General features: G+C 42.7%; 2 protein-coding genes across 3 annotated transcripts in view; both read left to right on the top strand.

Moving 5' to 3' along the window:
• ercc4 (excision repair cross-complementation group 4) overlaps nt 1–20162 on the top strand; it is a 41182-nt gene extending 21020 nt beyond the window's left edge. The window contains exons 5-11 of one of the 2 annotated variants that reach the window (XM_078559107.1): nt 782–962; nt 6223–6354; nt 8034–8144; nt 9235–9832; nt 13039–13131; nt 14735–14847; nt 17471–20162. In XM_078559107.1, the coding sequence (XP_078415233.1) occupies nt 782–962; nt 6223–6354; nt 8034–8144; nt 9235–9832; nt 13039–13131; nt 14735–14847; nt 17471–18204 (1962 nt within the window). In that variant the 3' untranslated portion in view covers nt 18205–20162. The remainder of the gene's footprint in view (nt 1–781; nt 963–6222; nt 6355–8033; nt 8145–9234; nt 9833–13038; nt 13132–14734; nt 14848–17470) is intronic. The other variant, XM_078559108.1, reaches the window with a different exon arrangement.
• The window catches only part of lyrm1 (LYR motif containing 1), an 862750-nt gene that overhangs the window by 463785 nt on the left and 374227 nt on the right, over nt 1–24738 (top strand). The gene's annotated exons all lie outside the window — the stretch shown is intronic.

Raw genomic sequence — 24738 nt, 5'->3', positions numbered from 1 at the left:
AAGTGGGACTTGAACCCAGAACCTAGTGACCCAGTGATGAGAGCGCTACCAACTGAGTCACAGCTAACGCACAAATCAAATTGAACTTAAAAGTAATCGACTAATATGAATTATGCTAAGATTATTCCATTGCAAAATATTCAGAAATCCCAAGCAATGCTTCAGCAATATATGATATATGTTGTATTTAACGTTATAGCACATCAGAGTTCCCGAGGGAGAAACAACTATATTTTATGTGATCACCCTATTTGCTTCAAAGTCTATAATATGCATCAATACTTGAACTGAAGTATTGTATAAAAATGAAACAGGAGTGTGGTGTAGAACAAACACCCATCACTTCACAACAAAGCTGTCTGTAAAGGGATATTCTTTTGGGCGTAGCTTATCAGAATGTGGATCCACTACTAATTACCATTTTAAATGGAAGTAAACAATTGTTTGGACATAGCTATTTACTTGAGTTTGCTTACATTCATGAGCTTTATGGTATTGTTGGTAATCTGAAGAGTCAGTTATCAAGTAACATAATCGGCTGAATCTACCATGTTGCTTGTCAATAAAGCGGGAATCTGCCCGAAGTTGCAAAGATCTAGCATGGATGGAAGTGTTACTACCCCAGTCTGTGTCAGCTGACAATATACACAGCACGCGATATCCAAGAAGGCTCAGAGACCTGTCATTGTCAGTTTCTCAATCTCAGCTTCCATAGTCCTTATGTTGCTTCACTGATGAATGGTTTTACTTTTTTGATGACTGCTATTTCCTTATTTTACAGGCAATGTGTTACTATTTGGACCCAGTCTGGCACCAACTTGGTGCAAAAACCAGGTCTCTGGTGCAGGATTTGAAGGTTCTTCGCACCCTGTTACAGTATTTGACCCAGTATGACTGTGTTACTTTCCTCAATCTACTCGAGTCTCTTCGAGCCACAGAGAAAGCTTTTGGACAGAATTCAGGTAATTGTAAAATTAAGACTGAAAACTCAGTTCAATACCTAGAAAAGCAATCTCCGGCAACCACAGAATTGACGATCTACACATTTCAATGAATAGCTGGCACTCTGGCCATTTCTCAGAGAAATATTTGTTGCTGATTTCGGGAAAATGTCCAGCTTATGAAGCCTCCACATGATGAATCCCGCCTTGTACTGCTTCAGCATTGCTTAGCACTTGGTATATTAGAAGGCAATGGTACTAAAATATGTGAGGCAGGAGAAGGGTTACAATTACCAGAGTCATTCTTCCAATTCAATTTTAGTTGCTTAACACCAATTAAGATTGATTTAAAAGCCTTGCTCTTTTCTTCTCTCATCTTTGAAAGGTAAACAGGCAACCAGTGAATAAAGACTGCATTCGAGGACAGTCAATCTCGATGGAGGAAGGGAAAAGTCAAAGAAAGATTTACATTTATATAGCACCTTTCACAACATCAGGATGCCCCAAAGCATTTTGCAGCCAATTAAGTACTTTTGAAAGAGTTAGGAAGATGCACCATGTTTATGTCTGGCAAAGAAAGAGCTATACATTCAAATCAATTCGTTGGGCACAGGCATTCTTCTAATAAGCAAGTCAGTCCAAGCATTCTGAGTGATGATTACTAAGTGAAGTGGATCTGTCTTTTAGTGCGGTGGAGGGTCTTTTGCAAGACAGCTTGATGTTCTTATGTTGTTTCATGATAGGGAACACCTCCTACAGCATAGGCTGGGTATTGCTGTGCTGCTAGCTGTTACAAGATGATAACTGGGTCGTGCCTTAAGAGATGTCCACATTTATGTCAGCCCTCTGTGCTTATGCTTTAAAGCTGCTGTGACTACACCTCAGCTTTCTGTATCACAGAATCATAGAATTCTAGAACACCAAAGGAAACTATTCATTTCCATCTCACTGTTGCTGCAGCTTTTTGAAGGAGCTATCCTCATGGTTTCATTCCCTTTCTCCCTGCCATATAACCCCGTTCACATTTTCAACCACTTTTGAAAGTTGTTTTTAATTCTGCTCCCACCACGGCTCCTGTAGAGCAATCCGCTCCCTGAAAAATCCTGTTCTGTTCCGTTCCGGCATCCATTTATGAAAGATGAGGAACACGCAGCAAACAATCCATTTCAGCTGGGGTAACTTCATACGCCGCACCTTTGCTGATGGCTGAAGAGGCCAATCTTTGAGACACACAAGTGCCGCACATGAAGCTACCAACTGTTGTTGTGGGTTGTTGCTTTTGGCGTTGGTGCCTGTTGCCGAGCCGCTATTGCCACTGGTCATCGTGGGGGTGCACGCCAGCCCACAGGAGATGTTGCCATTTTCCTCCAGTGTGAGGCATAGTTACTCACAGGTGCAATAATTGACACTTAGTGCCTTCATGTCATGCTCGAAACAGAGCTTTGGGCAACTTACTAGTTGTCTGGCTCTGGCTACTTCACTAGACTGAAAGCCCTTGGATATGATACCATCTTCCTCGCCTGTGATTGTGCCCAAGCCAATGAAGCCGCCTCTGCTTGATGAGTGCTAACAAACTTGGGAGCTCTTCCTGTAAGAGGACTGCCGCATTCGTGATTTTGTCCTGCCAGATATACCCATAATGCACCATGGACAGAAAAGATGGAAATTGTTGAACTTCTTTTCCTAGTATCTGGAAGCCGCCCATGTTTCACAGTCGTACAACAAGGTGCTGAGAACATAAGCCTCATGGTCCAAATGGTCAGCTTGATGTTTTTCCATGCGTGTTTTGTGAATTGGCCAAAGGTAACAGTTGCTTTCCCTATGCGTATATCAAGTTCTGCATCAAGGGACACATTGCCTGCCACAGTAGGCCTGAGGTAACAGAATTTGCTAACCACAGAGTAGGGGCTAGGACACAGCCCTGTTTCACTCCATTCTTCATGCTGAAACTGTCGGAAGTGGAGCCATTGAACTGTACAGAGCAGTGCATGTTGTCATAGAAGAAGCAGATGAGACTGAGGAGCTTTGGTGGACAGCCAATTTCCCTCAAAATCTGCTCTGTTGATGGTGTTGAGTGCCGTAGTGAGATCTATGAAAGTGAGGTAAAGAGGTATACCCTGCTCCCTAACCTTCTCTTGTAGCTGGCGTACGGAGAAGATCATGCCCACAGTAGATTTGCTGGCACAAAAACTGTGCTGTGTTTCTGGGTACGCTTGTCTGCAAGTGAATAGTCTTTTGAGTATGACCCTAGCAAAGACCTTCCCTGTAACACTAAGGAGTTGAGTACCGATGCAGTTGCTGCAGTCTCCATGTCACCTTTGTTTTTGTTTAGTGTGATGAGTTTTGCATCATGCATCTCTTGTGGAACAGAGTCTCCCTTCTAGCAGAGAAGGAGAAGGTCATAAAGGTAATAGATGAGACTTGCTATGTTTGAACAGTTCAGTTGGTATTCCATCCTTGCTGGGTGTCTTTCTGTTTGTTAAGCAGTCTATGACCTTTCCAAGCTCAGTTGATAAGGGTTCATTATCTCTCTCTAGCAGTCCCTTAAAACAAAGAGGACCCTTGCCAAAGGGTACAGCCCATGACAAGAGCTTGCACTTGGAGTCTTTTAACGTGTGGGGTGCTGTTACACTGCAGCTACTACGTGGTTCTGGCTGACCAGGAAACACTCGCTCTTCCTGCCGTAGGGAGGAATTTTTTTTTGCAAGTTGACACTCCACCTGTTTGGCTGCATTATGAATGCATCTTCTATGGCCATTAAGTTCTGAAGTGGGACACTACCATTGCACCACAAGACTTCCTTTTGGTTCTTCACCTAACTCGTCCATGACAGGAAGCTTCAGGAGAATAAAAAAAGCTATTAGGATGCGAGCGTGGGAGAATTGTGCACTTGGGTCACTTTTCCCAGACTTGGCCCAAAATCTGAAATCAGCTACAGTTTCACAGTTTTGACTTCTGTGTCTGACTTTCTCAGTGATGTGTGCAGTCAACTGAGATTCTAATCAGTTCTGAAATTCAGTCATCCAACCATCATGCCAACAATTTAATCTAACAGCAGTTTGAAATCTTGATAGATTAAGGGGGTCCTAAGCAAAGCAGCCAACTGAAGTTGGCCTGGTTAATTCACACTTGCACCAGGGTGTTCTTGGGCTGTAACTTCTGAGCTCCCCAGCATCGGATTGTGGGGGTACCTCAAAGATGCGCTGGGGAGCCCCTCTCAGAACTTCATAGGTAAGGGTTTGCATGGCAATTGCCCTGAAGTGCAAACTTCTTCTGGGCAATTGCTCTGCGCTGGGAACCATCCAAAAATGCGATTTAAATCACAAAACTTTGGATGGTTCGGACAGGGTTACATCAATAGTTGCTCAGAAAAAGTTAGCAGAATTAAAACCTCCTCTAACTATTGTGAAGACCCAGACCCCAGGGGACTGCCCACACACCCCAACTAACCAACACCCCCCGCAGTATTCCCCATTCCCCCAAACAACCCCCCACCACCCAATGGGATTCCCCCCATCTGCAAGGGACCCCCCCCACCACCACCAACCTCTGACACCCCCACCACCTACCCCACCCATCCAAGATCCAACCTTTTACCTCCACTCCCGAGGTCCAACACTCAACCCTCCCGGGGTCCGACCCCCTCCCCGCAGGTCCAGGCCCAACCCCGACCTCTGATTTCCCACCCCACCGACATGACCTCCAATCCCCCCTCACGCCCCAAATCCTATTCACTTGCCTTAGACATTTACCTTCTCCTTGGTCTGTCAATCTCAGTGGGACCTTTAACTTACCCCGGCTTACGGCAGCTAGTGCCGCAAAAAAGGTGTATCCTCCTTCACGTTTATGGAGCTGGACTGCAACACTGGGCCTCAAGGAATGTTGCGCTGCCTGGATCTCGCCCAGCCTGGGTCGGAAGGTCGGGCGAGACGGCATGGAAGAAACTCTGCACGGGCAATCCGATGCTGGCTGCCATTCCGAGGAAGTTATGGCCCAGTGTCTCAGTTAGTCCAGTCGGCTGAGGAGATCAATTAACGTTTCTGAAGACCTAAGAAAAATTTTTGATCGCACCTCCATGAAGTAATTTGAGGCGTTTTTCTACCTTAAAGGCGTTCTTAAATCCCAGCTGCTGTTTTGCTCCCATGTTTTGAATGGGGATGTTGCAACAGCGTTGTTTCTGTAGGTAAGCCTTTGCTGTTTATGTGCCAAGCAGTGCTTTCACTTGTTCAAATATCCAGCGTTCTCAGGACCAGACAGGATATCCCCTATCGCTTCTTTACCTTACTAGCTTTATTATGTGCCCTTGTATAATTTTCCTTGATTTTTGACAAGACTGTCACTTGGGCTTTAACTGCCAAATGAACTTGATCAGGAGCAGTAATGTAATAGTTTTGTTACTGACCTAGTAATCCAGAATTTGGAATTCTAATCCCACCATGGCAGTTTGAAAATCTGATTTCAGTTTGGACAAAAAAAAACCTGGAAGCAAAAAATTGGTGTGGGTGAAAGAGGTTTGGTTGTTTTGTCATAGAAACACAGCTGGTTCGCTGATGTTATTTGGACAAGTCAGTTTGTGGAGGGTGGCTAATGGGAGGCATTGGAGAAATCAGACCAGAAATAGGTCCCCATTCTCCCCTCCCTCTCCCAGTCCCAGCTGCTGCAGTTGTGATGGGAATTAGCAGAAGTGATAATAGATATTACCATGTTGCAGGCAGACTGATAAACTCTCTTTTTAAGTTATATACCAGAGTCTTGTCAAGTATCTTGAGGCAGTTTTGTTGATACCAGCATATTAAAATGTGTTTATTAAAAACATTGAGCACCGTGAGAAAGAAATCAAAAAGCTGAACTTGGCAAAGTAAAGTTCTCCTTCAAGAAATTCATGTCTTAATCTGGTTTAGCCCTGCTATAGTTATGATGGGAAATACTCTGGGAGACATATTATAGCCCTTAATGTATTACTTGAATGCTCTACTGCAATGTTTCCTGCATCCACCCACCTGACTACTGGTGACATATCATACAGCATTAGATGGCATCCTGGCTGCTGTTGCAGAAGTCCTTAGTTGCAACTTGGAAGGTGCCAGTGGCGTAAAAGTTGAGAGCTGCACTGACTTTGACAGGCACTGGCAAAGTTGCTTCATTACTTGATGGAGCCGCAGGTTGTTGTACAGAAGATGACCTTGTTCATCCAGGGCTTCCTTAATATTGTGTCCTTGACTAAGTGGCGAAACATTGATGCCATGAAGCATAATTAGCAAATATTGTTTTGTGCTGACAGGATGGTTGTTTCTGGATGCCAGCAATACGATGTTTGTGAATGCTCGAACCAGAGTGTACAAGCGTCCAGAGGCAAAGCTTAAAAACACAGGAGAGGTGGTAAAGAAGGAACCAAAAGAAACGAACAAGACAGGTGCGTATGTAATTGTTGTCACTGCTGCATCGAAGGCGACAAATGAGTTGGGGCTCCTTTAGCTACTCCTTGTGGAAAAGGTTTGTATGTTTCCTGGATTGCTTTTATGTGTCTACAGAGGAAGCAAAGCTTTTGACTTGCAGAGATTGAGAAATCTTGATTCTCGGTGCTTTCTTCATATTGTGTTCTATGGACATTCTTCCTTGTGCTGTGACCGGGAGAGTGACGGCAGTGCACTAACACTTTTTAATGGTGGCCAAACCCCCCACCATTCTGCTCATGAGGAGCTTCTTTTGCTTGCAGTCTATCGAGCAAAGGCTCAGACCTCTGCTTCTTGATTGCCTAATGACCAGTTACTGTCCTCCCTGGGGGAGGAGGCAGAAATAAAGCAAAGGCTTTTTGGGGTTAAGGTGGCTTCAAGGTGAAGCAACCAGCAATGAAAGGTTGACAGACTTGATAATTTGATACCTGAACTAGGCAGGTATACAGGACCTTTGATCGGCGAGTCAGCCTGGCTCACTTAAAGAATCTGGAAGCAGATACTTGTTGGTGGGGTTTGGAATTCTTTCCCACCTGCCCCAGCAGCCCCTAGCCATTAGGCACACCTGTCTGGGAAAGCATTGGGAAGCAGATCACTGATACTGCTCTCTGTTGGCAAATTATACACCCTTAACTGGCTGAAAGTCAGTAACCCAAGTGCTCTTGCAAGTCCGCCCTTGCTCTCCGGACTTTAGGTAGGTGGGATGTCTTTTTGCGGAAGGAGTGTACATTTCATAGGGAACAAACGAGGGACGTGGGAGACAGATTAGAAGTAAAGCAGGACATTATGAGGCGCTCTCCCTCATTAGGGGGACCTCGGGGGTCATTACAGCTCCTCCTGGGGCCTAAATGGGGAAGAATTGGAAACCCGGCAATGAGGAGCGTAAGTGGGTTGGAGACCCAGCTCCCAACTCCCCGACCAATTGCAGGGCAGGGAAGGAGCTGGCAGAGGTCGGACGGTAAGGTGCAACAGTAGGCCTTGCTGTCCAACTTTCCATCACCCTGGACCAGGATCTGACTGACTGTGGGCAGACAGCAGAATGAGTCCCACTAACTTTCGTCAGTGGAACATTGTTCTGTGCTTGTGTTATTCATTCAAATTATGAGGAAAGCCAAAGCAGAAAACAAATAAATCCTTTTTAATTTCAAAGTAGTGATTTTTCAAATGTCTGATTAGATTCATTTTTCACAAGGAGCATTCAAGGGCACAAGTCTTGTGGGATGTTATACTGGATGAATCGAGCGAATTTGAAATAATAAATGGTAGGGGACCCTGCCATTTGTTAGGTGGAGCATGGGGTTATGGGTTAAATTTCCCTAACCTCCAGTGCTGCAGTGAGGTGATGCCAAGTGAAGGCCTGATACCTCTCTACAGAGGGGAAGGGAAAATTGGAACATGTGCCACCAAAAGGACCTGGTTATATGACTTCTAGTAGACAACTACAGAGCAAAGCTGCCAAAACAGAAGTGGGTCACCTACCTGTTGCCTTGCTCCCTGTAGGTGTACAGTCCAGGAAAAAGGAGCAATTTTATATCTTCCAAAAACAACCAGTTCCTTCAAAGAGTTAAAGACAGAATAGCTGGGAAAACTAGTTGAAACTGTCGATGATTTGAGCGAGCATTGTTTGTGTTTTATTTAGAGGAAAAGAAGGATCTTGTCTTGGAGACAAACCCGAAGTGGGAAGCACTAAGTCAAGTTCTAACAGAGATCAAAGGGGAAAACGAGCCCAGTGAAGCATTGACAGAATCAGGTAAGCTGTCTGAACAGCTGGAAGAATTGAACACCTCGTATTCGTTTGCCTAACTCCAAGATGCATTTATTGGCAGTGATTGTAGGAACCCTGTGAGAATGACAACTCCAGATGGTGCAAACTTCTACATCAAATGTTTTAAGGCTTTTGAAAGGTTTTTATGGGACAGCTGGGACTGGAACACGCAGAGAAATTGTACTTGAAATTTGGACGAAAATTGGATTTGTTCAAAAGTGTTAAATGATTTATGAGTCAGGTACATGTTTATGTAAAAGACATTTCATTTTAATGCGCATGAGATTCATGCATTTTTTTCTAAGATCCTGCTGCTGGAATATAAATGACTTCAAAAATACTTGCTGTATGAATGCGCACACCTCATGCTTCCACAATGAGGTGGACCTAACTGAATCAAATTAGGCAGCTGACCAGTGAAGCTATTATATTATGAGCCCAGACAATCCATGTTAGTAGGAGTGGTAAAACTTAGATATTCACAGGAGTGTAAAAGCAGATATTATTTCCATTTACACTCTCTTGACATTGTGGGAAGACAATTAAAAAGCTGATAAAATATAAGCAGAGTGGACACAAATGATAATTAATTGAATATGAAATTAGAATGGATATCAAGGGAACTTGTGATGGTAAATATTCGGAATTATCCAGGCAGCAAGGTGGCAGAGACAAAAGCATTGACGTTATTTAAAATTCGATTAAATGGAACAGTTAATACCCTAAAGGACTTAATTTTTGATGGACCAAATAGCTTCTTCTCATCCATGACTTTTTAAGTTCTTAATATGTAACAACTAAAGTTATAGGCATTCTTTGCATCACCAGCTGGAACATGGGAAGTTTTGTTCTGGTAATCCAGTTTTGTTATTTTAACTCAATGCTAGTTTTTGTTGAGTTGGTGAATAAGCTTTTGAATAGTAATATCTGCCGACAGCCATGTACTGCAAATCATCTCCAAACATTTCTGTCTAAAACAGATACACTTACACATGCACAATTGGTATAATATTGTACGTCAGTATTTCTTAATGAACAAGATAAATGCGGCAGTGTTTTCTCTTGCTGCCTGTAGGTCATGTGCTGATCTGTGCCAGTGATGATCGGACCTGTGCTCAGCTGAAGGAGTACATCACCGTTGGAGCAGGAGACTTGTTAATGAGGCTGTATAATAAAACCTTCGGGAAGAACGAGAAGGCAGAGGATGCAGGGGCGACCTGCATAAAAGATCGGAAGCCTGGCAAATCCAAGGCGAAACTGAAACCTGACAATGGACCCAAAATGAAGAAAGCCAAAACAGAGACTGGTAAAAACAGGAAGAAACCAGAATTAACATTGACCCAAATGGTAGGAAGGGAAAATGAAGAAGGTTCTAAGAAGATAAAGGAAGGAGAAGAGGAAGAGGACAATGAAGAAAATGTTAGCCTGGAAGCCAGGACTGAGGAAACTGAATCTGAGGGTGTGATCCTGAAATTGCCAACAGATGCTTGCTATGGAATCCTGAAGGAGCCACTCATTGTCATCCACCCTTTACAGGGCTGCAGTGACCCATATAGTCTGTCCCGTGTATTGCATGAAATCGAGCCCCGTTATGTTATATTATACGATGCAGAACTGACATTTGTCCGCCAGCTGGAGATTTACAGAGCAAGTAGGCCTGGCAAGCCTCTTAGGTAATTCAAGCCTAACTTTCAGGCCTTTTAAGCATGATGGGTTTTTCTTTATTCTCAGAATGTGATCCCACAAAGGTTATGTGATCTATTCAAAGAAGAGCAGGAGTGTTCTCCTCGTGCCCTGACCAATATTTATCCATCAGCCAAAATCCTTAACAAAAATTCTCTGATCATTTATGTCATTGCTGATTGGCTACTGTGAGCACTTTGTCTGTAAAGCATTTTGGGACGTCCTGAAGCCATGAAAGGTGCTATATAAATGCAGGTTCTTTTTATTAGTGAACCAGTTGGCTTTTTACAACAAGCCAGCAGCTTCCATGGTTATTCTCTTCCTGAGGCTAGAACCTGATTTCATTGAATTCCAGTTCACAACTTAATATGATTTGAAAATGCAATCTGAGAGTTGCTAGTCCAGTACAATATATTTTATTTAGGACTCCAGTAAATTTAATTTCAATCTCTTTTATGTTCTTATTTTCAGTTTCCTCATGAGTTCAATGGGCAGAAATTTCCCCCCATCGGTGGGGGGGTTGTGCTGGGGCGGGCACGAACCCAATCGGCGCCCCCGATTGGGTCCACGCCGCCATTTTACGTGGGCAGGCCAGTTAAGGCCGGCCCATCGTGACCCGCGCCCAGAGGCACTGAGCGCTCCCGGTTTTGGGAGGGGGTGGGGGGGTGATTCCCTGAGGGTTCCCTGCACTCTTTCACGCACAGAGGTGCCTCAGAGAGATCAGTTTAACGCTTTAAAATTTAAATAAAGGGAAAAAAAACTTTTAAAACATGGCCCCTCACATGAGCTGGGACATGTCAATTAATTTTTTAATAATTTTTACTGAATTTTAAAACACTTCATGAAACCTCATCCCGCCCGTGGATGAGGTTTCATGAAAAATGCGAAGGCCGCCCGGGCTCTTCGCCTGCCCCCCAACCTTAAGGTTAGACGGGCAGCTCATTTAATTGTTTTAATTAGGTTTTAAATGGCCTTAATAGGCTATTGACAGTTGGGCTGCGCACCCGCCAAACTGAGAATCTAAGTGACACGCGGTGACGCCAGGACGCCCGCCCAACGTCACTGCGCATCATTTTACACATCGGCGAGCAGGAGGCAGGGTGGGAAAATGCTGCCCCATATGTACTTACAATTGAATTGCCTTCACTCAAGGGTTGACAGTAAAATCTTTGGAATTCTATACCCCAGAGGGCCATGGGTGCTCCATCACCGAGTATATTCAACATTGAGATCCATAGGCCTTTGGACTCTAAGGGAATGAAGAGACATGACGATCGGGTGGGAAAGTGGAGTTGAGGTTCAGGATCAGCCATGATCTTATAAAATGGTGGAACAGGTTCAGGGGGCCATCTGATCCACTCCCACTCCTATTTCTTATCATCTTATGTCTCATTGGAAAAAATGGAGTGTGAAAAATGTGCAGTTTTCTTTTGGTATGAAAGTATTCATATAAAGAGAAAACATTCCTTTCTCGCTCCATTCTTGATTTAAAAATGGCATATATTGTACAACATTACTTTACATTGTTTTCCGTGAAAAGATCTGGGAGTTTCCAGATGTGATCTGTACGTCAGTTCACTGCATGAGAAGGCAGGAAAGAAGCTGCTCCCACTGCATGGTAAATGGTGATGAACTTTAGCAAAATGACTCCAATTGCCTTCCCATTCTATTTATATCATTTCTTTTTCCACACACCTCCTGCTTCCCCCCCCCCACCACCCCACCAAACCGCTGCCACGTGCACACGTGTGTGTGTGTGTGTGTGTACTTCACTTCCATTCAGCGATATGTTGGGGCCTGTGCCACCAGCTGTCTTTGTGTAGCCAACTTTACACTTTCATTATGCCATTTAGCAACCATCAGTGACTGTTCACAATCACCAGGATAAATTTTCAGCAGGGATTCCAGAAATGAGTAGCAGCATCTCGCATCTACTATCATCATCGCCGCCCACTCTTCAACATGTTTGTTATCTTGCGGAATATTAAATATAGGGATCCAGTTGCTTGAAGCTGTGTTAACATGAATAAGGAATCTTCACATTGACTTGGGCATTGTTTGCTCTGCAGCCGCACTATGTTCATTTGTAACTGTCAGGAAAGGCAGAGTCTGAGGTGTGGGGATTTAATAGCTAAATTGTGCCCATGGTAGTTCAGCCTCAGTAATAAATAATCAGGACAGTACTGTGTAGCAGCTCACTGCATTAATTCAATGTACAAAGAAAACTTAAAACACAGAGAACATAAATTACTTGGTGCTATAGGACTAGTTCCACAGATTCTGCATGTCATTTCTCTCCAACTGTTCTCCACCTGCATCTAATTCAATGCTCCAAACTTATTGGATGCTAATGATTCAGATTGTTTTATTAATTTCTATAGTTCTGGCTCTCCCCATTGGTTTATGATTCATGCTGAAATGTTACAGCACGGGGGAAAGGGTGAAGCAGGTTTAAGAAAAAGCCTAATTTGAGACTACTTGGCACCTACTTCTCTCCCCCCAACCCCCCACCCCACACACACACAACTTTACCCTTGAACTGCTGTCATTTTGTTCAGTGTTTTATGGACACTTTTCATTGTTCTGTACTTTCTGTACTATCCTCTGTTCCAAATGCTGAACACTTCTTTATCCAGAGAGTTGCTAGAATGTGAAACTTGCTACCACAGGGGATGATTAAGGCAAATAGCAATGATATCCTTAAGAGAAAGCTGGATAAGTACATGAGGGACAAAGACATCAAAAGAATACATGAACAGGGTTCGATGCAGTAAGGGCGAGAGGAGGCTCATGTGGAGCATAAACACCTGCATTGGCTATTTGGGTCAAATGGCCTGTTTCTCTGCTGTAAATTCTATGTAATTATGTAGGTTTTTAAAATATCTGTTTCTGTGTGCGCCTTCCTCCTCTCCCACTCATTCATTCATGTGAATAAATTGGAAAATGTTTTTCTCTCCAGCAGCCTGGTGATCAAATTTATTTCCAGTATCATCACTTCAGTTTTGCACAGTTAACGAGACAATCCAAACACTTGCAGTGGGACTGACACAGCTGAGTCAAAGGGAGCTACCAGCCAATTTAACTTAACTATCCCGCCTTTTTGATAACCTACTCTGCAGTTGTGTACATGTTTCAACATGAATCATTAAGCATATGTGTTGCCTGAAGGGCTGATGCTCCATTTAATTTCTTTTAGGGTTTATTTCCTAATATATGGAGGCTCTACAGAAGAGCAACGATACCTGACCAATCTGAGAAAAGAGAAAACAGCTTTTGAGCACTTGATAAGGTAAATGAATGAAAGTACAACTTCAGTAGAGTTTATAGTGTGAAGGAAACATCTTGTGGAATTAAATTAAACTGATGACCAATTTACCCATGATTTTTTTTGTGGAAATGGCTTTGGTATAACTTTCATTAAGCAATTTAGCCCATTTCATTTAATCGTCATCAAAAACCAAGCGCAGTAAAAGATTGACAGAGAAAACCACTTAATTAACTTGATAAAAATATCGGCTTCCCTCACTCGCAGCTCCAGATGAACGTGAACAATCGAATTCAGCAACATTACCGCTCGGAAAGCTGTTGTCAGCTGCATAATTTTCTAATAAAATCAGAAAACTTTTAATTTCCTGAAACAACAGGAAGTAAGGCTGGATATTGTCTGCTCTCTCAGCTTTCCATGTATTCCTGTAAATTTTTCAGCCTATTGGAGTTTAGAAGAATGAGAGATGATCTTATTGAAACACACAAGTTCCTGAGGGGACTTGATCAGGTGGATACCTGGAGGACGTTTCCTCTTGTGGGGGTGACTAAAACGAGGGGACATAGTTTAAAAATAAGATGTCTCCCTTTTAAGACAGAGATGAGGAGAAGAAACCTTTTCTCCCAAAGGGTTGTTGGTACGAAGAATTCTCTTCCCCAGAAAATAGTGTAGGCTGGGTGGTTGAATTTATTCAAGGCAAATTTAGACAGATTTTTGTTAGACAGGACAGTTGAGGGTTATGTGGGGGGCAGACAGGAAAGTGGAGCTGAGACCACAACCAGATCAGCCATGGTCTTTTTGAATGGCGGAGCAGGTTCGAAGGGCCAGATGCCCTACTCTTGCCCCTATATTCCAATATATACCAGGTGAACCCTTCAGTGCATTATCTTGCGGATTTTCAATGAACCTTAATTGGAAACAAACTAAGCTGAAAATCCTCATTGTGCTAAGAATTACGCTGACAGCCAATTTAAGATTGTCAGTCAGGCTCACAAAGTGGCTCATTTGCGTGTACCGGCAGATATGTATATTAATACACAGGGTCATGTTCTTTGCAGACAGAAAGAACATGTACATACATTGCGCCTGTTTCAGCTAAACAAAATAAGTGAAGGTCATCCGCTAACTCGTTCGTCAGGGCAATGCCTTGACCAATCAGGGCCAAGCTGCTTGGCTTAAGTTTCAAACAATGCTTGGCAGTTAATTGTCAGCCACCATCAGTGGTGCATTCTCCGTGGCAACGCCAATTGCCAACCAATCAACGTTCTATTCATATACCATTTAAATTGTTGTCTTCCCCTTATATTGGTATTCTTGCGAGTGTCCTGATGAGTGTTTTGGCATGTCTCTTTTTATAGCAATACTCAAGCCTTCGTTTGAAATTACTTTTGGCATATTTTTCTCAATGATTACTATCTAGATTTTTTTTGTTTATTAAAAGTCCCTGCTGGTGAAACCTTCAATTCTTCACTGTTCTGTCAACTTCAGCAATAAATGCAAGTTATAACTGACTAATGCAATTCATGCGTATATAAAAAAATTGTTTTTGTGATAATGAGGACCTTTTTTTTAAACTTGATGAGAAATAGCCTTGATCATTATGAGTTTCTACCCTGCAAATCTTTAGAGAGAAGGCAATGATGGTTATCCCTGAGGAGAGAGAGGGAAGAAATGATTTAAATCCAGATCTTGCACGGAATATTGCCCAACCAGCTGCTGTTACAGACACAAGGAAAGCAGGTTTGTGTAGACTGGGAAAGCTCTTTATTTCCTTTCTGAGATTCCTTTCTGAATCAGCAAATATAATAATCAGGATAATTCCCTCCATTGAAAGGTCAGAAGTGTTCTGTTCATTGATGATTGCATAGTATTCAGCTCCTTTTGCAGTTTCTCAGCTAATAAAGCAATCCTGGCCTGCATACAGCAAGGCCCGAAATGTTAAATGGCAATTAACAGTTGCACCACACAAGTATCAGGCAAGAGGATATCCGACAATAGAGAGTATATCCACCTCCTATTCAATTGCATTACCATCGCTGAATCCCCCAACATCAACATCTTCAAGGGTCACCATTCACTGTTGTAGTTACTAGAAAGGCTGGACATTCTTCAGCAAATGGTTTATTTCCTGACTCCTCTAAACCTCGCCTCTATCCACAAGGCACATGTCAAGAGTGTAATGGAATACTCTTCACTTGCCTGGATGGATGCAGCTCCAAAACATTAAAGAAGCTCAACACCATCTAGGAAAAGCAGCCCACTTGATTGGGACTCCCATCTACCATCTTAAGTATTTGTTCTCTCTACCACCAGTGTACTGTGGCTGTATTGTGTACCATCTACAAAGAGGCACAGCAGCAAATTGCAAAGGTCTCTTCAGCAGCACCTCCCAAGCCTGCGATCTTCACCACCCAGAAGGAAAAGGGCAGGTGATTGGGAACACCACCACCTCCAGGTCGCACATTAACCTGCCTTAGAATATATCACCGCTCCTGACAACTTTGTATGAATACCATCACCATGCGGACTGCGGGCAGTTCAAGAAGGTGGTCTACCACCACTTTCTCAAGGGCAACTAGGGTTTAGAAATAAATGCCAGCCTTGCCAGCTCCTCCAATATTCTGAGAATGAATACTTACAAAACCCTATCTATGCTTTTATAATCAGAAGTGAAATGTGTCTCTCTCAGCCCTGACATTTTTCTAATGTCACAATTTGGTGACAGCTTAATGCCTTGCAGCTATTTGAACACTAATCTTTGAAAACCCATTGGTCCAAATTTTGCTATTAGCAGCAAAGCAATGGCACCTGACCTCAAAGATCTAGTCATTCTTTTTATTCTTCCATGGGATGTGGACATCTCTGGCAAGGCCAGAATTTGTTGCCCATCCCATCTTGCCATTGAACTGAGTGGCTTGCCACACCATTTCAGAGGGCAGTTAAGAGTCAACCACATTGCTATGGGTTCAGAGTCACATGTAGGCCAGACCAGGTAAGGATGACAGATTTCCCTCCCGAAAGGACATGAGTGAGCCAGATGCGTTTTTACAACAATTGACAATGGTTTCATGGTCACTATTACTGAGACTAGCTTTTCAATTCCAGATTATTAATTGAATTTAAATTCCACCAGCTGCTGTGGTGGATTTGAACCCTTGTCCCCAGAACATTACCCTGAGCCTCTGGATTACTAGTCCAGTGACCTTACCACTAGACCACCATGTCTCTCCCCCCCTCCCCACCCAGAATATCTATAGCGCGATTTTCCCTTTTCCCAACTGCAGTTTAAGTCTGGCACCAAGTCAAGCCGACCAAGGCATGCAGCAACAGTGATGTCAGCAAGCAGATAAGCAGCCAGTCACAGTGCAGTATTCTCACAGACAGCAAACCAAGAAGTTAAAAGCACAGAATATCTTCACTTTTAATGTAACATTTAAGATCATGAAATAAATGATTTATGATTGGATTACGATAGAAGCTAAAATAAAATAATTTTTTCAAAGTTCGTTTATCTTCAATGTGGAATTTTTATATCATAATGGGGAAATTTGACATTCCACAAGTATGAAATCAGCTTTTCGGGGTTGTTTGAGGGTGTTTAGCAATAATAATGAAGTTAGTATGCCACAAGGGTTTTTTCAAAGGTTTTAACATGGAGACATGCTGTGTAATAGTGGAAGTTCCTGTCAGTTCATAGATTTTCCCTTGATCACAGTGCGGGGAGACCTCAAAAGTGCAGCCTCTAGAGAAGCATTAAATCACTGACAGCATCTTTTGAATTTGTTGTTCTGCAGACATGCAGATTCCAGAAGTTGCTGTCAGTTTCAGAGAGTGACTGCTAACAGTTACACAGTTGCTACCACCGCTAAATTCAGGCCATAGTTAAGAGAAAATCTAATTCTTTCATAACTAGGACTCTGCCCCTCTTATTGATATTTTGTAGTCCATGTAGAACTGTGTTCTATGTGGGATATTTCTATTGTGCTAGAATGCCCCAGTGGCATGGAACTCCTTCCCCAGTGTGTTGTACCATGCAATTGTCGGGCATAGGTTTGTCAAATCATTATAATTTTTATAATACCACTGGGGCAGATGCCCCAGGCTTCTGTGCAAGCAGGGGGAGAAAATGAGGGCTACCTCACTTTCATACGCCAGCATCAGCTGGGTAAGAAACATTAGTGGAAACAAGGGAGCATGTTGCATGGTCTGTCCCTGCTAGCCAATCCAGCCAAAGCAAGAGCTGTGTGGTAAGAGGGAGAAATTGTTTCAAAAGAAAGAAAACTCAAATTTGAAAGTGCTGCACACCACAAATGTGGGCATATGTACGTGGATAATTAAAGATGTTTGGTTTGTCTTAATGCAGGTGGCCAGGCTCAGAAGACAGAGCAACAGCGTATTATAGTGGATGTACGGGAGTTCCGCAGTGAACTTCCTTCCCTGATACATCGGCGGGGCATTGACATCGAGCCAGTCACCTTGGAGGTTGGCGACTACATTCTGACTCCTGATATCTGTGTTGAGCGCAAGAGTGTGAGTGACCTGATCGGCTCTTTAAACAGTGGTCGCCTGTACACTCAGTGCATCACCATGTCGAGGTACTATAAGAGGCCTGTCCTTTTGATTGAATTTGACCCCAACAAGCCCTTTTCCCTAAATTCCAGAGGATCTGTCCACCAAGAAATTTCCATTAATGACATTACATCCAAACTTACCTTATTGACTCTTCACTTTCCCAAGCTGCGTATTCTCTGGTGCCCCTCCCCATATGTTTCTGCTGAACTGTTTGAGGAGTTGAAACAAAACCGCCCCGAGCCTGATGCAGCCACCGCCTTGGCTGTCACAACCGAATCGGAAATGGTTTCTGAGTCGGACAGATACAGTCCAGGCGCACAGGACTTTCTGCTGAAGATGCCTGGAGTGAATGCTAAAAATTGCCGGGCCCTGATGAACCAAGTGAGGAGCATTGCAGAACTGGTGACAATCTCGCAGGAGCGATTAGCAGAAATCTTAGGGAATGCCAACAATGCCAAACAGCTCTGGGAGTTTATTCACTCTTCGTATTTGGATCATACAGCACAGGGAAAAATTAGAAGGTGATATTCAGAGTGGAAGGATTTTAATGGACACTTCTGTGTTTTCAGTTAATAGTAACTGATAAATACAGAAATCCTGAGCCCAATGCAGATATCATTTTAAGCAGGTGTCAACATATTTAATTACATTAAAGTTTGTCCAATTGTAAAAATAGCAAAACTTTATTACAAAAAAATTTGTTACAGGTTTGTAATTCATTTGGGAATATCAGCAGGAACTCTCTATGTATTCACTATAATCCCACAGGGAGCTCCAGATTCAACGGTATGAGCTGCTTTCCTGGCCCTTATTAGTTTGCTGCAATGAGATTTGACTGCAACTAATACCAAATCTTTTCACGTGTATTTAATTCACTAGAGAAAGATGAAGAAATGCTAAACAAAGCAGGACAGTGGAAGTTAAATATTACCATAGAAGGTGATCTTTCAGCTTGCTATTTTCAGCAGGGAGACAGCCTTTGTCAGTGAGTGCTGGTAAACCAAACCATTGTGTGTAGGTAGCTGAATATGATCAGCTGAGGTGCTTTTTTTCATTGGTCTACATGTGTTAATGAACTGTAGATTTTTGAAGCTTTGCCCATGACTGGTTACACTTTTGTTTATTTACATTATATCCCAAGGAGTCTTGGCTTCAGAAAGGTGTTTTATCAACCTGATTCATCCCTCTACCTATGGTTTTCATGCTGTTGTTGAAGTCATTAGCAACTTTTATAAAAAGGCAACCTAAGGTAATGGGAATCTTCCTGAGGTTTAACTCCATGAAATATTCCTTTTTAATCCTAGAAGATCTGTAGCTGCATTACTTAGCTTGTTAGACCACTGTCAGGGGTTGGGATCCCGAGTAATTATTCAAGTAGTGTCAGTTGTGGCTCACTCGGTACCATTCTCACCCTTGAGGCCGAAAGTTTTGGGTTCAAGTCCCACTCCAGGACCTGAGCACAAGGATCAAAGCTGACACTCCATTGCAGTACTGAGGAGGTGCTAGACTGTTGAAGGTGCTGCCTTTCAAATGAGACGTGAAAGCGAGGACCTGCCTGCCCTTGGGCGGATATAAAAAGTCCCACGGCACAATTTGGAGAACAGGAGGAGAGTTATCTCCGGTGTCCTGGCCAATATTTATCCCTCAAGTCAACATCACAAAATCAAATTATCTGGTCTTGATCACATTGTTGTTTGTGGGAGCTTGCTGTGTGTAAATTGGCTATGAAAGTTCCCATATTACAACAAGAATTGCACTTCAAAAGTATTTCATTGGCTGTAAAGCTATTTGGAACACCCTTTAGTCGCGATGGATGTTATATAAATGCAAGTCTGTCTTTTTTCAGTGCCCGCTTGATGGTATGGATTTTGGATCAGGAGCAAATTATGCTGTGGCATTTAGCAATAAGATTTCATATAATGAACGTTTCTGGCATGGTTGTGGGTGTGTTTCTAGAGCTTTTTATGATAAGTGTGAAGCCTTGAAAGGAATGTTTTGGATTTGTTTCCTCTTATTCTTTGATACTGTTTCAAATGGATAGTTAGGATTTTATGTCTTATGCGGTACAAAAATTATTTAAAAATGTATTATATGGCTCCTGGGACTTTAGGAAATGTTATTTGGTTCATGAGGTGAAAGACCATCTTGCCTCATGTAACACACATGAAAAAATGTTCAATTGTGAAATGTTAAAACAAATTAAATTTTGTTAGACTGATTTTGGGGTTAATATTTAGGACAAGGAAGGGATAATATGAAGCCTCTTCAGGAAAGCTTTTTTTAAAAAAAATGAATAAACATAAAGTAATGGAAATTGTAATGTATCTTTAGGACCAGGGTAAGTTAAAGGAGGGAGAGGTGCTAAAATAGTGCATCAATATTGGTTGTACTTATGCATTTTGATATTATGTGTATGTATTCATTTTATAAACTGGTTGATAATAAAAATGTTCAAAGAATCTAAATCAATGACTAGAAAAAAAGTTGTCAATACTTTGAATGAAGTATTGGGCTGGATTTTCATGGTGTCTCCCTAACTTTGCGGATCTTTAAAGATGGCAAGCAGGACCCAATTCCAGGATCCCCAATGCCTCCTTTTCGTCAGCGCAGGTTAAGGGTGCTGCTACCCTGCACTCCAGACCTAATCGGCACCTTTCCGGGGATAGGCATCTCCTAGCCCCCTGCGATTTTCTGAGTCACCAGATTTTTGAGGATTCGTAATTCACGGACCTCGAGAGGTGTCATGAACCATAGTCTGGATGAGGGAACCTTTCAAAAGATAAGTTCAAAAGGTCATACCCGTGCTCCAACATGCCAGCCAAGCCTCCCCAACCCCTTCATGGCCCCTTATACCCTCCATACCAACCTATGGCATTTCCATGCTCATTCAGATACTGATTAAGAAATGGAAAATAGAATATGAATGCAAATTAGCGACGATCGTAAAGGCTAATTATAAAAGCTTCTTTAGATACGTGAAAAGAAAAAGATTAGCTAGGACAAATGTGGGCCCATTAGAGATGGGGACAGGAGAATTTATAGTGGAGAATAGAGAAATAGCAGAGAAACTAAACGGTGACTTTGCATCTGTCTTCATGGGAGATACAGAAAATCTCCCTGAAATGCTAAGCAACCAGGGATTTGTGAAAATGAGGAACTAAAAGAAATTGGCAAAAGTAAAGAGGTAGTACTTGAAAAGTTAACTGGGTTGAAGGTTGATAAATCCCCTGAGCCAGATGAGTTTCATCCCAGGCTGTTGAAGGAGGTGGCTAGAGAGATAGTGGATGCATTGGTGGTTACATTTCAAAATTATGTCGATTCTGGAAAGAAGCAAATGTAACCCCACTATTTAAGAAGGGAGAAAGAGGGAGAATGGAGAACTACAGACCTGTTTGATGTCCATAGTAGGGAAAATGTTAGAATCTCTTACAAAAGATGTGATAACTGGACATTTAGAAAGGAATGGTAAAATTGGCAAAGTTAACGTCAATTTATCAAAGGGAAATCATGTTTGACCAATTTGTTGGGAGTTTATTTTTAGAGGATGTTGCTTGTAGCATTGATAAAGGAGAACCAGTGGATGTGGTATATTTGGATTTTGATAAGGTCCCATACAGGAGGCAAGTAAATAAAGTTAAAGTGCATGGGATTGAGGGAAACATACTAGTATGGATTGAGAATTGATAATCAGACAGAAAGCAGAGTAGGAATAAACAGATCATTCTCAGGATGGCCGGCTGTTACTAGTGGAGTACCACAAGGATCAGTGCTAGGTCCACAATCTATACAAATAATTTGGATATGGGGACTAATTGTAATATTTCCAAATTTACTGATGACACCAAACTGGGTGGGATTGTAAGTTGTGAGGAGGATGCAAGGAGGCTTCAAGAGGCCTTGGACAGGCTAAGTGAATGGGCTACTATGATTAAGTGTGAAGGTGTTCACTTTGGTAGGAAAAACAAGGCGGCAAAGTATTTCTTAAAAGGTGAGAGTTTGGGTAGTGCGGTTATCCAAAGGGACCTGGTATCCTTGTTCAAGTTGCTAAAAGCAAGTGATTAGGATGGCAAATGGCATGTTGGCCTTCATTGCGAAGGGATTTGAGTATAGGAGTAAGGATGCCTTGTTGAGACCTCGCCTGGAATATAGTGCACAGTTTTGGCTCCCTTATCTAAGGGAGGATATACTTGCCATTGAAGGAGTGCAACGGAGTTTCACCAGATTGATGCCTGGGATAGCAGGATTATCTCCTGAGGAGAAATTGAGGACACTGGGTCTTGTATTCCCTAGAGTTTCAAAGAATGATTGTTGACCTCATTGAAACTTACAAAATTCTTAGGACGTGACAGGGTGGATGAAGAAAAGATGTTTCCCCTGGCTGGCGAGTCTAAAACCAGGGCACATAATCTCAGGATAAGGGGTAGACCATTTAAGAGTGATATCATGAGGAGGAATTTCTTCACTCAGAGTGGTGAAACTTTGGAATTCTCTACCCCTGAGGGCTGTGGAAGTTCAGTCATTGAGCATGTTCAAGACAGAAATAGATAGATTTCTGGAGATCAATGACATCAAGGGATATGGAGATGGTGTGGGAAAGTGGCATTGACCTAGATAAGCAGCCATAATCCAATTGAATTGCGGAGTACTCCTGTTCCTATGTTTACCAAGTGTACACTCCATACAGAACCAATGAACTCTATACCAGCAATGGCATGTGTGAAAGAGTTCTGAAAAAACAGTCATTCATTTATAGCTTTCCTTAAAAAATACTTTTACTTTGCCCTTTAAAAGTGTCATTCATCCATACCTTTAAAGCATCAACTGCAGAACTACAAGCGCTGGACACTTCTGTAAATAAACATTGTGCAATTGACAAAATAGATCCAAGAAAAAGAGCTGTCAATCAAGTAATGTCTTCCCTTAGGTGCAGCTGGTTCAACAGACTAATGGATGCCTGGACTGTCAGCCAAGAATGTATAATAAGATTTATCTGAGAGCCCAGACACACAGACGCAAGGGAAAGCGTCCCTCGCCCATACCCAAGAGAACGCGTACCTCGCCCATACCCAAGTGAAAGCATTGCTTAATAGCTTTTTCCCTTGGATCTATTTTTGGCAATTGCATAATGCTTATTTACACAATGTAAAGAGGTGTCAAGTGCTTGTAGTTTCTGCTATTGGTACTTTTACGTCTGGATGATTGACACTTTTATAGAGCTGTAATAAAATCTTTTTTGAAGAAAGTTTTGAATGAGTTTTGTAATGCTTTTCCACAGATGCATTTGTTACTTTAGGGTTCATTGGTTCTGCACAATGTGTATACTGGGTGAATGGACATGGAATTGATGTGATGGGGATTTGGGTGGTGGGTAGAGGGGCATAGGTTGGCATGAAGGGTATGGGGTGTTGGGTGGGGGACTTAGGTTGGCAGCGAGGATATGATCAGGCTTTGAGGAGTGTGCGTGGGGGCAGTGGGATGAGAGCTAGAGGGTTGTTTTTTGATTTACTCTTTTTGTTACAACTGGGACAAAAATCCTAGAGCATCGAGGTAGGCCTTTCAACCTGCCTGCCTCCGCACTCAACAGCCCCTGTATCTGCCTCTGAATTATTTCTGAGGGCGACTGGCCCAACTCCTGTTAGCACCCGTACCCCCACCCCGAAAATCCCACCTTTTCCCTGAGGCGCGTATACTGAGCTGGGAAATTTCCCCGACTCCCGCTTCTAGGATGAAACTCCAGCCCGTTGAGTATTGAAAGAATTTGGTCTCTTTCCCTTGCTGGCTGATCTGAAACAGACCTTTTACAGCTTGCACTGGTTTATAAAAATGTTACAATCAGCAGGAACCTCTTACTAGAGCTGTGCTGTGGAGCCCCTGACCGCCCTAGCCTGTAGTGGTACAGCACTGAAGGAGTGAACTGTTGTTGCAGTGTACCTGGGGCGCAACACAAGGCAGGGGCCCCCAAGCATACTCGAACAAGATCTACTTGCCTCCCCTCGCAATGTCACTGAAGCCTCGACAGGCACTACCTGAACCTTAATGTGCTCAATTGAAGTGTCTGTAATGTTCCTGTATTTTTTCTTGTGCCTATGCCTCATTAATTACTCTCTCCTCGTGTTTGTTACTTTCCTCTCTGCCTCTTTTTCTGTCGCTGCCAATGATCTCTAGATTCTTCCAATTTTGCCTTTTCCTTTCAGTGATCTCTCCTAATGCCACAATCCCATCAGTGCATGTCCTTCTTCTCTAGGCTCCTGTCAATTGGCCTGTGTATCATGTCCTTCTACCCTCCAACCACTTGTGCAGTCAGTGCCATTGTCCATCAGTTTGCTCAAGGGATGATCTGCATGTATTTTGCAACAAAGGATGTGCACGTTTACAAGATAGACAGGTGTCCAGAGCAGGCCCTGGAAGCAGCCAAGGTGCCCCACAAGACTGCCATGACTACAGAAAGACTAGTGAGTGCTGCAAACTATGCTTCAATCTTAGTGCCACTATGATTTAGATGCAAATATTGGAGTTAACCCGATCAACAATGCACCCAACACCCAGCCACTTCCATAGAATTGAAAATGACCTGTCTGCTTACAGATCCTGTTTTTGAAGCAGTAATTCTAGTCAAGGTGGGAATGCAGATCAATTTTCATTATAAACTAGTAACTGAGTAAATAAGGTACTTGTTTTTTTTGGATCTCCAATACATGTGGAATTCCATTTCCATGTCGAAATCTACAAACTGAATTATTAAAGAAATCCACGCAGGTAGTTTTTGTTAGTTCACTGTTGGAATATGAATTCGGTCCCTGTATGGATACACTCTAGCCAGGAGACTTTAGGCACAGATTTGACGGAGATTTCTAAGGACTTAAAAGATATCTTATGTTTACACAGAGGCACCACTGGAGTTTAACCACTGAAAGCCACGCAGCCTGCCACCACAATGTACTGATAATCTTGCTGCTTGCCCTGGACCACTCTACCTATAGGTTTAAAGGGTAATCTGAGGCACAGTGGGAAAAATCTCAGGCCCTAACAGCAGGTTTTCAGATTTTATCCTTCAGCCAT

The sequence above is a fragment of the Cetorhinus maximus genome, chromosome 15 (genome assembly GCF_964194155.1).
Source record: "Cetorhinus maximus chromosome 15, sCetMax3.hap1.1, whole genome shotgun sequence".
Taxonomy (NCBI): domain Eukaryota; kingdom Metazoa; phylum Chordata; class Chondrichthyes; order Lamniformes; family Cetorhinidae; genus Cetorhinus; species Cetorhinus maximus.
This window is presented reverse-complemented; position numbering and strand designations above follow the sequence as displayed.